Source organism: Nanorana parkeri, unplaced genomic scaffold (assembly GCF_000935625.1).
Source record: "Nanorana parkeri isolate BGI_ZX_2015 unplaced genomic scaffold, ASM93562v1 scaffold726, whole genome shotgun sequence".
NCBI lineage: Eukaryota > Metazoa > Chordata > Amphibia > Anura > Dicroglossidae > Nanorana > Nanorana parkeri.
The window spans coordinates 1,399,011-1,415,188 of record NW_017306994.1 but is presented as its reverse complement, the minus strand read 5'-3'; the positions used below and the strand labels follow the sequence as shown (position 1 = coordinate 1,415,188).

At 38.3% G+C, this 16,178-nt stretch overlaps 1 protein-coding gene across 1 annotated transcript in view; it reads right to left on the bottom strand.

The window, feature by feature from the left end:
- Positions 1-16,178, bottom strand: part of GRIK3 (glutamate ionotropic receptor kainate type subunit 3) — a 452,956-nt gene that overhangs the window by 132,222 nt on the left and 304,556 nt on the right. The window contains exon 8 of the mRNA XM_018564116.1: positions 8,023-8,130. Within this exon, the coding sequence (XP_018419618.1) occupies positions 8,023-8,130 (108 nt within the window). The remainder of the gene's footprint in view (positions 1-8,022; positions 8,131-16,178) is intronic.

The window sequence follows — 16,178 nt, the reverse complement described above, 5'->3', positions numbered from 1 at the left end:
TATATATATAATCTCCAACACAAGTTATATATAACCCCATTATAATGGGAGTGCAGAGCTATATGTAGCTAGGTTCATATATGTATGTATATGAACTCCAAAATGAACTCCAAGCAGCTAAACACACTGTTGAAATAAATATATGAGATGAGCTATGGGAAGATATCCTTTCTAATGTAACCCTGACCTCCATGTCTGCAACCCACTGCCTCACTCAGCTTTTCATTCTACACAGGTCGTATCGTACACCTGAATTTTTGACTAAGATAGGTGTTCGAGATGATCCGTCCTGTCCAAAATGCGGATTCCAACAGGGCACACTAATACATCTACTATGGAGATGCCCCAAGCTGGTCAGATATCTGGGCCAAGTAGTCGCACTGATTAATTCAATTTTTGATGTCTCTATTGATCCCTCTTGCTAGGGGGCATAGAAGCCCTCAGTCTGACTACTAATTTAAAGACAGCTGTCCATAGAGCTCTTTTTACTGCTAGGAGACTTATCGCCCGTAAATGGATATCGCACTCCCCGCCTACTGTGTCTGAGTGCTGGAACTAGATAGGATCACTGCCTTTGAACGGGTGACATACCAACGGAGAGGGCTAGAAAATAAATTCTTCCTGATCTGGTCCCCCTGGCTGAGCTTCAGATCCCGGTAGCCGTAGCCTTTTCTGGGTAATGGCTTCCTCTTTGGTATTAGCATGTACTAAATATCTGTTTCACACTGATACTGCCCTTTATGCATATGCAAATGCTTACCATAACTCTATGCATCAAGTATGGATTGTACGACCGTACATCTGTAATTACATACTTCTTTCGGGTCCGCGCGCCACAAGGTGCTAGTTTGGTACTTGGTGAAAGTTCTGTGTTTCTTGGTGGGGTTTTTTTTCTTTTTTTTTTTCTTTTCTTTCATTATGTCTGTACTATGTTATTGTCAGTATTGTGATCTGTTTGTAAAACTGTTTAATAAACACGATCTGATTTAAAAAAATAAAAAAATTAAATATAGGAGAACTATTTTACCTGCAATATTGTAAAATCCAGGCACCCCAGCCAGGCAGTATAGTCAGTCCCTTTACCTCTTCTGCAAACACCTTGGTCATGAGTCAAAATAAACTCCCAGCTTGCTAACTGTCCAATTAAACAATAGCAGCATGAAATATTTTTTTCCCTGTCAGCACATGTGCACAAGTTACATTTTAATGTTTTTTCTATATTTCGTGCATAACTGCATTAATTGATGATTTTTTTTACATGTGACTGGAGTTTAGCTTTAATGGTATCCATTCCTACAGAAAAAAAAAGTTTAAATTGGAACTCCATGAATTGGGAATTATAGACTCCAACACCATCAGTCTCTTTCCCTCCCCCCAGCCCTCCCATCCGGGTATTTTTTTTTTTTATTCAAACCACTAACATTTTTTCTGGTTTCTACTCCTTCTTCCAACATCAGGGGGACAGCATCCTTCCAGGACTGAACAGCACTCACAGGTCATTGTTCTACCATCACATCAGTACCAGCTATAACATAAGATAACATCGAGGGCACCAGGTGGACAGCAAGCAGAGAAGCTGCTAGATTATGGAGACAATGGAGCCATGTTTAGTGGGAGAAGCTATTTTTTGGTATAGAGGGCCCTATCATGTTTTAGACTGAATTAAAAGTGTAGTTGCTATATGTGTAAATATAAATCACAAGGTGGATACATTATCTTGTTCCATTGTAATTTCAAAGAAAAGTTAATACTATTAAGTACCATGCTCAAGAGGAGTTGATGTTCACAAATGAGCTTTGGAAAGTCTAGAAATATAACAATTACTCTTTAAATAAGCTAAACAAATTACCATATCATCTGCTATTGGCACCCATTTTTTGTTTATTTGAGACATACTGAGGCTGATTTACTAAAAAAAGTTGAAAATAATAACACAATAAATTGTGTTAATATTAATTTCAATTATCCAGTCATGTGAAAAACAAATTCCTGTTGACTTATTTCATCTGAACATGACTGAATAATTGAAGTGAATATTCACACAATGTATTCCTTTAGTAAATTAGTCCAATCATGTTACTCTCCTTCAAATGTGTAGGTCACTTTACAATTACAGAACCTCTAATGGCGTTACTTCTGCTGCAGGATTGGCTGTTAAGTTCAGCACAACTATTCCACTGTGCTAAATGCTTCTTCTCAGCAGCAACACAGTTTTATTATAAACGGCTATTACTAGTCCTCAGCTGCTACAGAAAATAGTCACTTCCATTCAATCAACATGTAAATTAATTCAACAAACAATACTAAGTCTTCCCCTTGGGGCTACAAAATTGCATTTCCTCTCTAAAAAAAGAAATCTCACCCAAAAATGTCACATGCATACCTCTTTATAGATATATTAATGAGAGAGATACTTTTAATATAAATAGAACATTATGTAATTACCTTAAAGAAGAAATGGTTTAAATAATATTCAATGGTTATGAAGTGTTCCAGGAATTAATTTCCTTGAAAGGGAATATTTAACCACTTGCCATCCATTCTCTGAATGTTATAAATGTCTTTAGGATATTAATTAATCTTACAGGACCTATATAAATTGTGACTGGCTTACCAGTTGATCGAGATTTCCTGAAGACTTTTTTCCTGTTTCCTGGTGCTGGAACAACTGGCTGTACTGGTCAACTCAGCTCATGGGCTTTGTAAATGTCCTGCAGTAAAGCTAGGGCACTGGGAAAATGCTAAAGAAATCTCCGATGTCATCAGCAGCATCTCGTGTAATGGGATCTATCTAGTATGAAGACTGCTGCCACCATTTTCTATAATAGAAGTGGAAGCTATGACCTATTCCATGTTGTTGTCCTTCAATGACAGAGCAGAGTTCTCTGTTGTTTTCATTTTTTCCCGGATCTGCGCAAAGCCTCTGGCAGATGCCCGCTACATGTAAGACCGCGGGGCGGAGCTAGCGGTGATGTCAGCCGTACAGAGCTGAAGGGAATAGCTAAATGCTGTTCGGCTCGGTTCACTTTGGCTCGGTTATTCACTCAGTGAATAAGCCTTTTAGTTATTTATATGTTTGTTGATATCTGGGGTTGCACTAATTCTTGGAACCTATCTCTGGGTTATCTCTGAAACATTTTTTGATTTATTTATTCCCTGTTTCTTTCAAATGAATCTCTATAATTACTTTACTAAACCAATTTACCAAAGGAATGTCATTTATTTTCTGAAAATAAATAAGTAAAATCATTATTTGTTAGGAAAGACTACAAAACCAAAAGGTATTTAGTGTGAACGTGACAGTACTCTGAAAGAAAGAAAAATGGTTCCCACAGAGAAAAGGGCACCGGTGCTGCGGATAGTAAATGCTTATTTTCAAACACAAGTATATAAAAACATAAGTACAAATGCCAAAAAAATTGCATTAATGGACCCAATGTTAAATATACAATAGAATCAAATGGCTTCCTACATAACTCAAATTACAATTGGACAATATTAGGCTTTTTCATACCACTGTATTAAGCTGACATTTCAACTTTCATCCAGTAAAATAAATAATAGATTCTTCCTTTACGCCCATATTGCCTTTAGAATTATACAGCATCTTATCATAAAATTACCATAAACTCAACATTTTATTTGTTTCTGCAGTTTTTTTTCTGATTTGAGGGTTTTCTGACTAGGGCTTTCTTATCCTGTAAGTGTTACTTGGATCATTTTTTGCACACATAGCAGCTCCTATATGTACATAAAATATTTTAAACCAGCAGAATACAAAATGTCACATGGCGACAATGACAAAGCAAAGTTAAGAATTATAAAAGGAGGGAATTGATGTAAAAAGTGAAAAGATGAACCCGGCTAAAACTAGGCTAACATTGGAACATGCTTTTGCATTAGAACTCTGAAAGTCCCGGAGTGTATTTGCAATGCCAGAAGATCAGGTTGCTAAGAGTTTCACTTCTGTCCTTTCCACCACATTATTAGTGCATGTATTATGATAATTTTGCCTAACAAGCAGTCAATAAACATCGGTGCTCTAAGTACAAATGTCCATGCCGTGTAGAACCATAAATTGCAGTTAATGCCTGATTTAAGTTTTAACTAAAATCCCCATACTGATTTTTCAAATATCTTTATTCTCTTTCCTATATTCTGACATTTGTTTACAAAGCATTGGGCTACCCTGATTTTGAAAAAAAGCAAATTAGATACTGCTGTTGTGGGATTAAGCTTTAGTGCTGATCTGAACTGGCAATCTGGAATCTTGTATATTCTCACATGGTCTTCAAATTAACTGCAGCTATTTCCCCATTATATATCCATGTTGCTCTTAGTAAGGGCTAGCTACTGTTTTTCTGTTGAAGTTCACAAAATGAAAAGTGCAATTCATTCATTAGTCTTCTCTACAACTTAAAAAAACCTGTAGGTAAACACACAAAATCAAGTATTTTAAATGCTTATTCGCAATGCTCTCCTTTCCATAAATTATTTTTTATTTGCAGTTGTGCCTTATTTACACTTAATTATGCCTTTAAACTTGAAAGACATTTTATTACTCTTGCAGAGTCATTTCCCTAGCACACCCACTTCCTCCTTGCACACCATAGCCTATTCTGGGAGCGTCTTAGTAATCTTTGTGCTGGTCCAACTCCTCCAGCCCTCTCTTCAATTCCCTGCATAATCTTCAGTGTAGCTGCTGGGGAGAAGCGATGTGGAATAATACAGTGTGGATAGAAGGGGAAATCCTCTGCACACCTTGCAGCAATCCAGGCCTGTGTAGACAATGGTGCTTGTAGTGATGAACACGGATGGCACCGTGCAGACACAATGTAGGAAGAGGAATCACCAGCACTCAGTAGAATAATCCAACATGTCCATTTATTGGACACAGACATCACACAATCACAAGAGCCTTGTGATTGTGTGACGTCTATGTCCAATAAATGGACATGTTGGATTATTCTACTGAGTGCTGGTGATTCCTCTTCCTACATTGAATAATACAGTGTGTCACTTGAGTAACAGCTCTAAGGGCCTGTTCACACGACGTCCGTTTTGTGTGCTGACCGGCTCCGTACGCTGCTGCACTCAAAATGCATCCCAATGTATCCCTATGTGTTTTATGGGCTCCAGTTCTCACGTGCGCAGTCCGTTCAGCTTACGACAGAAAAAATACTGCATGTCACATTTTGTCAGGTCCGGAAACGGAACGGATACGCAAACGCGTCAAAAACGCATCAAAAATGCACTGCGCTGCAGCTAACATACTAACAGCCCCACTCCAGCAAAAAAAATGTTGTTTTTTTTTTGCTGGAACGCATCCAAAAAGCGGCCAAAACGCAGCCAAAAACGCAATGCATCAGCAGCTCCACGTCTGCTGATCAGGACCTGATCAGGACCTGATCAGGACCTGATCTCATGTGAACAGGCCCTAAGACTGCTGTGGCTGCTGATATCACATCCAAGATGGGAGCAACCAGTAGTAAGGAGCAATAGGTTCCGGTCAATCATGAGTTCTTCCATCAAACTAATGTAATTGTTCAATGTCATAGCAACTGATTACCAATCATGCACATCCTGGCCTTTGAACTGTAGTTGGGGTGGCTTGGAAGGACCAATAATGGGAGTTTTCTTATGTGTGAGCACTCTCCCTATAATAGTCAGAGTTCCCAGCAGCTTTTTGTCAATGTGTGTTAAAGCAGAAATGGATATCTGACAGAGTGTTTTTAGGAAGAGATAGTTATGGCCATGAAGTGCCATTTACAGAGCTTTACAGTTCTATATATTGTTCTGAATTGTGCTACATTACAGTGAATAGCAGTGTGATGGGTTACATCATGTGTAGTTTATCCCTGCACCCCCATTTACTACTGTATTGTGCTACATTACTGTGGATTGCATCAGGTTACATATTATTGTGTACCCCTTTGTGTTAAAGTCATGTAGGGGACACTCCTGAGCAAAAATGCCCCAACTTCCAATGGGTGGGGGTGCTGAAACGAAAGCGGATGGCGCCGCTGGATCAGATAAACAAAACAGTAAGTGTATCGAAGTGCTATAAGTATAGCAAGAGCTATACTATCAGCACTCAGTGAACTAGTAAATTGTAAAGATGAGAGAGAGACAGAAGGTGGCAGATTGTTAATGCTTAGTATCCTCCTGGAGTTTTTCTTTAAGGATTTTTAAAAATTGTTTTTATGAAAGAAAAGACTTGCAGAGTAAGTCCAATATGATATAACAGAGTCACCGGCTCTCATAAATGACTCTAAGTATTCCTGCATTGTTTTGATGGTAAGAAGAGAGCTCCGATCTGTAAATGCAGTTATCTTCTCTGGTCCCCAAAGAGGGCATTACAAAATTAACACAACCAATCAAACAAATCCGAGGAATGTGCTGAAGGAGCCTAGGCAGTATTTTATTGTACTTAGGAGGCACACCCTTAACACTAACTATTCTAAATACATCTATGTTTCCATCTGTCAGAGCTTCACAATCCCACAGCCAACATATAATTTAGCAGAATGACATACGAATTTATAAAAAAACAGACATATTATATTGCTGATCTATGTTTCCTCCCAGAAGTCTGTGCCTAGTAGCCTTCTGTACCTTGTAATATAGGTGTGTTTGGTGTCTAACTAAATTGTATATTTTCTTCCATTAATATGATAACTTTTTATGACTATAACTCTAGGAATAATAAATTGTGTATAAAGTTTGTCCCTGGTAGTAAAAAAAAAAACCAGACTCAGGATGAGTATTACTTATCAGTTTTGCACGACTATTGACAACTGGCCATTTATATCAGGGCTCATTAGAAATCTTTTAAAGACACTGCTACTGGAGGTTTATGACACTCTATATCCTTTTGTAGCTGGCCTCATGTTAAATTTTAAATGTCTCTTAAGCTGGGATGTGTTTTGTCACAGTGTCACCTCCCATGAATGCTTAGCATAGACATTAGATTTAAATCTGACCATTTTTATTACCCACTTGCAAATTTTGGCAAAAATGGGTGGCAGCGTGTTTTTAGATGTTAGATTGTGTCGGTGGCTTCATCCCCTGGATGGAGCCCCTTTTTTTATTTTCTCATTATTTATTTATTTTTCCTCTTCTTATTCATCTCTCCTTCTCAAACATTCTTTGGCTCTCTAATTTCTCTTAATCATCCACGTATCCTTCCCTTTCCTGGAGCAGTTCTACCCCCTTCTTTTTCTTTTCTACTTTTCTTTCTGTCTACCCTTAAGATTTACTTTCTCTATGCTTCACCTTCTTCTACTATTGCTTATTCTTGTAAAAAATCGGATAGGAGGAAATGTCACACTTTCTATACCTCGATGGTCTTCATGGATATGGTTTTCTCAACAAGGTTGTTCTTGATATGTACATGGAAGTATGCTAAATATCTGTGCCATTACTCCTACCTGTTAATTTGTCTATGTTCATTTATAAGTTGAGCTATACCACTATTCATGTACCAGTGTGTGTTGCTATCCTCCTGTCTTTTCGTAAATAAAGAATAAAAAAAAACAATGGGTGGCATGGTGTTCAGTATGACTCCCCTATGCTCCTCATACAGGGATTCATCAGACCTCAATATTGTCACACGCTGCCCTTAGCAACGAGTCACATTTCCTCTTTCATTCTCTACTAAAATAGAACAAAGAGTCAGAGTGGCTGGTCCAAGCAAAAATTCTGCTGTTTTAATTTTCTTTGCCCCAAGCTCCCATTCACTTCCAAGAAGTTAATTATACAGAGATTGAGTGTACAATATCCTGCTCTATTGTATAGTATTCCTCAATATATTCATGAAACAGAAAGAAAACATAATGGATCAATTAAGACAAAATTATGTAATTATGAATATGCTAGTACCATCTGTTTGACTGACCTTTTAGGAATTATGATGTCAATGAGTTCTTAGTGACCTTGAAATAAAGGCTATCTTAAAAGGTTTTGCAACCATAGAACAAGGTAAGAGAGATATGCAAAGCACTGAGTTAAATGTACCCATACCTTTTCAAGGCCATCTTCTTTCAGGCTTATGATATCTAGATCAAAATCTGTTCGTAGCCCACTGGTTTTGTTAAACACGATCCGTCCGGTGAGTCCTTCCCACTGGGCCTGTGAGAAAAAAGTATGACAATTAATAAGACTCATAAATCATCACTTGATACAGGAGCATAATGCTCAATTTTAATTACATCTTTCATGGTAGTCTTTTTTTTCCCTCTTTCCTCATTCAGTTCCCAAAACCCTGTTTAATTAATAATCACCTCATTATTGTCTGTTCCATAATACTAACTAGACTTTCTACTTACAGTAAAACTCCCTATTAATGTTTTAGGGTATCACTACAATGTGAAAAAGGAAAACAATTGAATTTAAAATATTAGAAGTCTAGAAAACAATAAATAGAATAGAAGATAAAATGATATTTAGGTTTATGTTTTCTAAGTGTTCATGAACTTTTTCTGTGGATTTTGTTCTGTAGTGTAAAGGGCATGATTGCCAAAATAATCCTACACTATATACATTTATCGCTCATGAAAGTGTCATCTAGACAGCTCTTTTATTGTCATCATAAATATCCCATGTTTGCAGCCATTTCTACAAGATATTAGCGTTCTCATGGTATTCATAGGTTATATTAACTCTACGGGTTTAGTCAGATTGATATATGACATTTTGTTAAGTATAGTTTATGACATGAACAAAGCATTCCTTAAACTGTGCACGCAAAGAAGTTATTATCCGATTTTCACACAAGCCACAATGGAAACTCCAATATGCCAGAAATATATGGATGATTTTTTGGTGTTTTAATGCTATCTATCCTTTGAATAGTAGAATTATGTTGACACCATGTTCTGTTCTTGATATAAACATATTTCAAAGGATGAACCAACATAAAATTGATCTTTCAATTTTTATAGAAGCTCTCTGTTGGTGAGATCTCTGCACTTCAGTTTCTTGGTCTGTTGTGGCCAATATGAGGGGGTATAATGCATTTTATTATGTAAAATCTTCAAATAACCCACACTACACTGGTATCAATGCAAATCAGCATATCTTTGTAATCTCTGTTGTGACAGCAGGCAGGTAAAATCACCTGGGTGTATCCAGGATGGCATATACAGTATGTGTGTCCCAGTTTCAGGTTGTGTGCAGATTTATTCCACTATAGGGAGTGCTGGGAGTGCTGGAATGGTAGAGGTAATGAGCCCAGGTGAAGTAAGCTCGCTCTTTGGGCCTCTATAAGAACCCCCAGACTGCTCAGAGATTTGCTCCACCCTGGAACCAGTTTTATGCCTGAGTAGACTGGGGAGTTTTCTACCTACCTGTGTGGTGATAAAGAAAACAGACCAAAACTTGTGCGGTGAAACACAGTCTGTGTGGCCGTTTATTGAATAGGGAGATAGGTGCTAGGGCCAGCACAAGGTTGCACCTAGTTGTTAGTGAGGGAAACAGTGTGTGTAGTAAGTGGCCAAAAGGCAAGGATTTATTTTCATGTTTTGTTTGTTTTGTTCAAATTTTCCTTGTAAATAGTGTAAATAAACTGCACATGTGTTTTCACCTGAAGAGATCATTGTTTGCTATGCCCAATTTCTGTGGTGTGAACTCACCCACGGAGTCACACCCACCCACTGCTGAGCTAACACCCCCCACACTGTGTATATCCAAAGGCAACATATACATGCAGAACATAACAACAGAAGTAGTGCAGTTCAGATAAATTCACTTTAATAAATATATAATTAAAACAAAAATACACTTACAATGAAGTTACTTTATTGGGGCATATCATCAGGTTAAATTATCCCAAGGTGCACCAGGTCTCGCCAACAAACATTGAGGCACTATCACTAGGTAGCTGGTAATAGGAGAGGACACAAGCCAAGATGGATTTTCTGAGGTGGACACCAATGGAAAAAAAATACAAACACATCCAAAGCTAGTACAAAAAAGGAGGGGGGAGCTGAGTTTGTATCCTAAATAGTGGAGTGCCTCCACAGTACTTACAAGTTAGAGAGGGGATAAAATAGCACCCAGGCTGTTCCATAGCATCAGGGGAGGGGAGCCAAATGAGCCTCAGAAGGAGGCATTATAACAAATTGAGTCTCCAAGAACTGTCAGAGCAGTCACTGTCAGTGACATCCTGCAGCAGCTGGTGCTCTGCGATCAGGCACTCTCTTAATGGAAGAGCACCTACCGCAATAGCTGGAAGGAGTACTGAACACATTATGACTATTTAAAATAGAAACCACATAGAGCAAAATAAAAATGAATAAAAGGGAAGGACTTTTATCTGTATTAACAGATAATGGAGTATAAAAATTAATATTGAAAAAGAAAAAGATAGGATAAAAAAAAGGGGGTGGCAGATGATAAACAAGAATAGGATGAAAGGGGCAAAATTAACATCGAAATCCTTTTTGTTTTTGGGCACTCAAAGCAGATTAGCTGGAAAGATAATCCTGTACTAATACTTGTGAGATTCCTCCAGCTGTCTCTCTTTACTGTCCCCTCTCTTTTGGATTTAAGATCCCTGAGGTGATTCCTAAATCTAAACATTTTTAACCAAACCCCACTAAGCACTAAATGGAAAAAAACTGTAAGATGGGCCTGTAGGGGGTTATGGGGCACGAAACAACCCAAAGTTGTATAAATGTAACTATCAAGAGTTATGTTTTCTCTAACACTGATCTTTCACCAGCAGCTATTTTCTTAAGGTCTAACTTTTGCTCCCACCTCAGGCCTAATCATTTTTCACAGATTTGTCAGAACCTTGACTCCTAAAAGACATTTTGTCAATCTATTGTGTTATCAAACCTTTGCCTTCATCCAGTTCCCTTTTAAGTTCTATCATGGATTATGTGTATTAGTATGCCTTGGACACTCTTAATACCATATTAGAAGAGCGTAGTCCTAATTTTACCCTTGATTTTTCCATCTAAAGTTATCTGCTGTCATTTTAACCCTTTCACTGCCCTTGTTTAATTGCATACATTTTAAAATGCACATTTTAGGCCTGAGGATTACTTAGCCCCTTCCCCCCAAAATTATATATCATATATTTTCTGAAGACCCTTTGGAATAAAATAGTGGCAATGTTTTATGAGCACAGCTGTTTAGCAAACCCAAATTTTAAGTAAAAAGGGCTTTGAAATTATTTTAGTGCAGACAAACACAATATAATTCCCTCTTTTTTGGTAAAATATAAAAGATGAGGTTACGTTGAGTAAATCGATATTCCACCTCAAAAATATGTGCACTCATGAAGTGCTGAAAAACTATGGTACCCAAAATTGCCCATATGCAATGCTTTAAAAGTCTTTACCAGATATTATTTTGGAGATAACCATGATAGCATGATAGCCCAAGAATGATTGCTCTCACTCCAGAGTGCATATGTAACTTTTTCATGCTTTTTATTTTATTTTGTTAAACTTTTTTCACTTAAAGTAGTGCTAAAGGCTTTGTGTTTTTTTACCCTAATGCATTCTCTGTATTAAGGTATGATGCCCAGTACCATTCTATTCCCTGTCCCCCTCCCTTACTTGTGGTTGCTTGTCTACTCCACCAGGACCAGGAAGATACACAGCATTCCCCAAATTACCTGGTTGTAGGGGAGAGTACTGAGGGCAAAGGAGCGATAGGCTACTTCTGCTTTCAGTCAGACTGTGACTATGAGAGCAGCGGCATGGCCTACCAGAAGCTGTGTGTGTCTATGGATGCAAACAGCTAGCTGTAGGTGCAGCCAGGAACATGCACGCATGGATAGCTGATGGATAGCTGATGGAGACATTGTGGGTAGGGGCTAGCACTTTGGGGACAGCTAGATAATGGGGTAATAAAAAAGTCCCAATATCTATTTGCAGGCATTCAGGATATTCAGTGTCCAATGCATAAAACGTTTCTTTGTTGTGTCTAGAGTTAACTGCAGCACATTGCAGAATAGACTTAAAAAGGAACTTTACCCAAATCTTCAAAATAACAGCAAAGGCACCTTTAGAAAGGTTCAGTACTGACAATCTACAAACAGATATGTATAAATAACTGCAGACTTTTTATTTTTTGCATACCTTATTTTTCTTTTCTTTCCCATTCTTCTCACAGTGCCCATGTTAACTAAGGGAAGATTACTAGATCTCCCTTTACTTCCTGGAACTCTGGCACATGCGACTAAGACATTTGGCCATACACATCCTTTCAGGGGAAAAAATGCCTTTCCATGTGATCTCATGAGATTACAGATGAGATTTCCCAGCAATGCTATGCTCATGTAACCTTCCCAGGATGCAACACTTGGGCACCTTACATAATTTGTGCCAAAGAAGACCAGGAAGTAGAAAAAAAATAATTGTAAGTAAAATAAAAATACGTTTGTTTAGCTAATAAATGTAATATCATTTCAAATCAGCATGCAGAGCTGTATGCTGAGGTGATTTTTAGTCAAAGGGGGTAAAGGTCCAGTTTAATATTGTCTACATCAATTGATTTTTGCAACATACAAAACATTAACAATTCCTTTTGAGCCTGTGACACAATTTAGGAATATGAAACATGGCAGTAATTATGATTTTCATAGATAATTACGTATTTGTTTTTGTGTACATCTTTTGCTCCAAAATAATTTAGATAGGTGCAAAAAGGTACAGTTTATGCTTTAAAGCAATACATCCAACTGATGAGTGTGTGTGTGTGTGTGTGTGTGTGTGTGTGTGTGGTGGGGGCGGCAGCACCCTGCCACAGAGGACTAAGATTGCAAAGGTTATAAGGTTGCAAATGAATTAAAAAGTTTCAACTCAGAGTGTATTCCAAACATATCTTCTCAGGGTAGCACCGCACAAGTAATTAGTGCAAAGTGTGTACTAGCAAGTTGTGCTTCAAGTAGAAAGAGCAGGAAATGAGAGACATTAAGTAATTACTAGCAATTATTTTCCTTTTAAGTATGATTAACTTCTTAATGTAGAATTGCATAACATAATGACCATTCATACAAGCTTTTTGACTACACTCTGACAAATACCCCATCTCCATTGCTAGTTCCTTTCTATTTCAACATCTTTCACCAAAACTATTCATTTTAAAAATGTACCCTGAACATTACCTCACGACTACTTTAAAATCACTAAAAGTGGAACTATCAAATAACTTTACAAGCCTTCATGAAGAAATCCCTGACATATTACAATATGAAGTATGAGCAAAGGCTGTAACTTTTATCATTAAAATGTGTTTTTTCAATTCCAGGCAAATAGTTGTAACTAGGCTAAGAAGTGCAATCTGGGAAAATTATGTGAGCTGCTGTAGGACACATTTCTCTGTCTCCTTACTGTTTCTGTCTCCTCACCTCCAGTAATTAGAGACTGTAATATTGTAACTCCACCAAGAACAGATGTGGGAGGTGTGGCTGGGGTGCCATTGGCTTTGAAGGCACCCTACGCCCCCTACCGCCACAGAATGTGGGAGGCTTGAATTATGTGATCCAGTGCGTTCCAGCCAATAACTGTGTAGGAACGCACTGGATATGTGAACGAGCCCTAATGCAGAGATACCTAGATTTATATGTCTTTGAAACATTAAACATGCTGGGATTCTGGTTGTATAACCTATAGATGGGGGTTTCCCTCCTGCCTCCTGGCCCGAAAAAACGGGAAAATGGCGACTCTTCTATTCCCTGAGGATCTTGATCAATTCTGTCAAATTTTGGAAATTCCAGTTCCAGCACTTCCTGATTGGCAAGAAGGGATACAGAACATGGACTTTACCTTGGACGCTCCCTGGGTCCCGATAGGACATTCGAACGCCTTACAATAAGCGGGTGGACTCAGAGGATCGATACAGATGCGGTTGGGAAGTGGTGAGAATGTCATACCTTTCAAGCCACAGCTCACCTACCTGGTGATATAGACACAATGGTGCTATAAAGGGACTAAGGGAGGGAGTGGGGGGGGAGCAGTGGAGGGAGAGGGTGTTTGATAACGGTATTTACTCCCTGTTTTTTGCGTGCTTTTTTTTCCCTCTTAAGGCTTATGCTGTTAAATATGTCTTTTAAACTTACTGTTATCATGTATTTATATAATTGGATACCTAATGTTACATGAAAGAGAATGTAATTATTTTTCTTTGTTTTAATGAATAATAATAAATAATTAAATTGAAAAAAAAAAGGAAACATTAAACATTTTGACTGAGGAAATGTATGCTGACTTTAGATGCTACCTAAATAATCAAGGTGCCAGACTTCTGCGAAGTAAGGAAGAAAATGAGTGCTGTGATCTGTTTTGAAAGGAAAATATCTGTATATATATACTAAGTCACAGTTCTTCTCTGGAGTCACAAGGCCAGGAGGCTAAGCTAGTGTTCAACCCGCCGCCATGATGGAGGAAGCATCCGAACATGAAGAGACCCCAAGAGACCATTTCCTGCACCCCAACTCCAAGGCTATGGGGGAGGCTTCCCTTATTAGACTGCATTTAGCCACCTGAGCAAAGGGAACTTCGTTCTGGTGAGCACTTTTGAATAGCATGACTTTATGAGAAGGAAACTGTTGTTTTCTCAAATCGGTCAAGCAACACAATAAACAGAGATATAAATAAGAACGATCACAGTGATTTTTATTTAAAAAAAACAGCAGGCCATTCTTTTGTTTTATCTTGCTCTAAGTGATCTATTCTGAGCACTGCAATTCTATAAAGCATCACATTTTCCTGGTCAGAAAGTCACGACATTCAAATAACATTTTGCATTGCTCTTGGAGTAATGCTACGCAGCTCTGTAAACATTAATACCTTATCCAAATTTTTTCAAGGATGTTACATTGCACTTATTAAATTTTAAGAGATAATCCTCAGAATGACATTGCAGTTGTAAGGGCAGCCAAATATAGGCATATGTGTCCCAAAGAGCAAGGGCCTGGAAGACAAGTAGACATCCTGAAACACATCAGTACTTACTTGCTACAAGGTGTATTGGGGCACAGCAAATGGAAATAAGTGATGGAGGAGCAGTAATTGACTTCCTTTATTCTTGTTAATGATTAGGTAATTTTGGCACATATATTTTCTAAGAATGACATATGAAAGGGTTCTCATTGCTGTTTTACTTCTGTGTTGCTCCAAACTATTGCTATGCCTATACATAGAGCTATCTGTACATATTGCATATAGATTCCTTCATGAGAGTCTTGGGACCTCTGAAATCTGGGGTGCTTTTTAAAAAAAATAAATACCTACCCTGTCTTCTGCACCTCCCAATTGATCGTTAAGGCCTTTTATCACATGGATGGAACAATAGGAAGGTTGTGGGTGAGCTCAACTTGCAAAGCTTAAGTTATTATTTGCATAAATATCCACCCAAAGTTTTGGGGTTTTGGGACACTCAACAACAAAAATGCGCAGGTATCCGCAGTTGTCTCTAGGTAGTGTATACTATGATTTTAAACAATATAGACTAATGACAGGTTGACTTATATAATTTTAATAGTATTTCAAAATAATTACCAGTGTTATGTGAAGTTACTAACTTGCTTATTCAATAAGTCAACAGAAAAGATCAGTGAGTAAACCATAATAAAAAATCTGAAATAATCTTCCCACTGACTGGTTGGTTTTCATGGGTTATTACTCTATATCACTATTGGTTGCAGAAGTTAATTAAATTAGAAACTTCCAAGGTCTACTACGGTCTGTTGTTGCTAAAAATGACTTATTTAGGAAAAGAAAATGCATTTCTTTCCAAGTTGTATGGGGACAAAAACAATTATTTTATACTAATTTCCCATTTTGTCTATTGTTTCTAACAACCTCAAGATGTAGAGAAGGAAATGATCTGTTTGGGAGCCAAGTTAATTAGTTTATGGGGTCTATTCACAAAGCTGCCGAAGGATCTGGCCGTAGCTTCGGCCGATCCTTTGGCTAGCTTCGGCCCCAGGACCCCTTCGGTTCAGGAGAAACGAGGGGGTGCTTTACGGGCTATTCACAATAGCCCGTACAGCTCCCGATCACGGCCGAGCGGCACAGTCGAGCCGATCACATATGCCGCGGCTCGGCTGAGCCGTGCTGAAAGCCGAAGCTGGCCTAGTGGCCGGCCATTGGCCGGCCGACAACCTGCTTCTGACAGCTGGGCGGAGCCAGCCGTGATCTTACGGCTGGCTCCGGCCACTT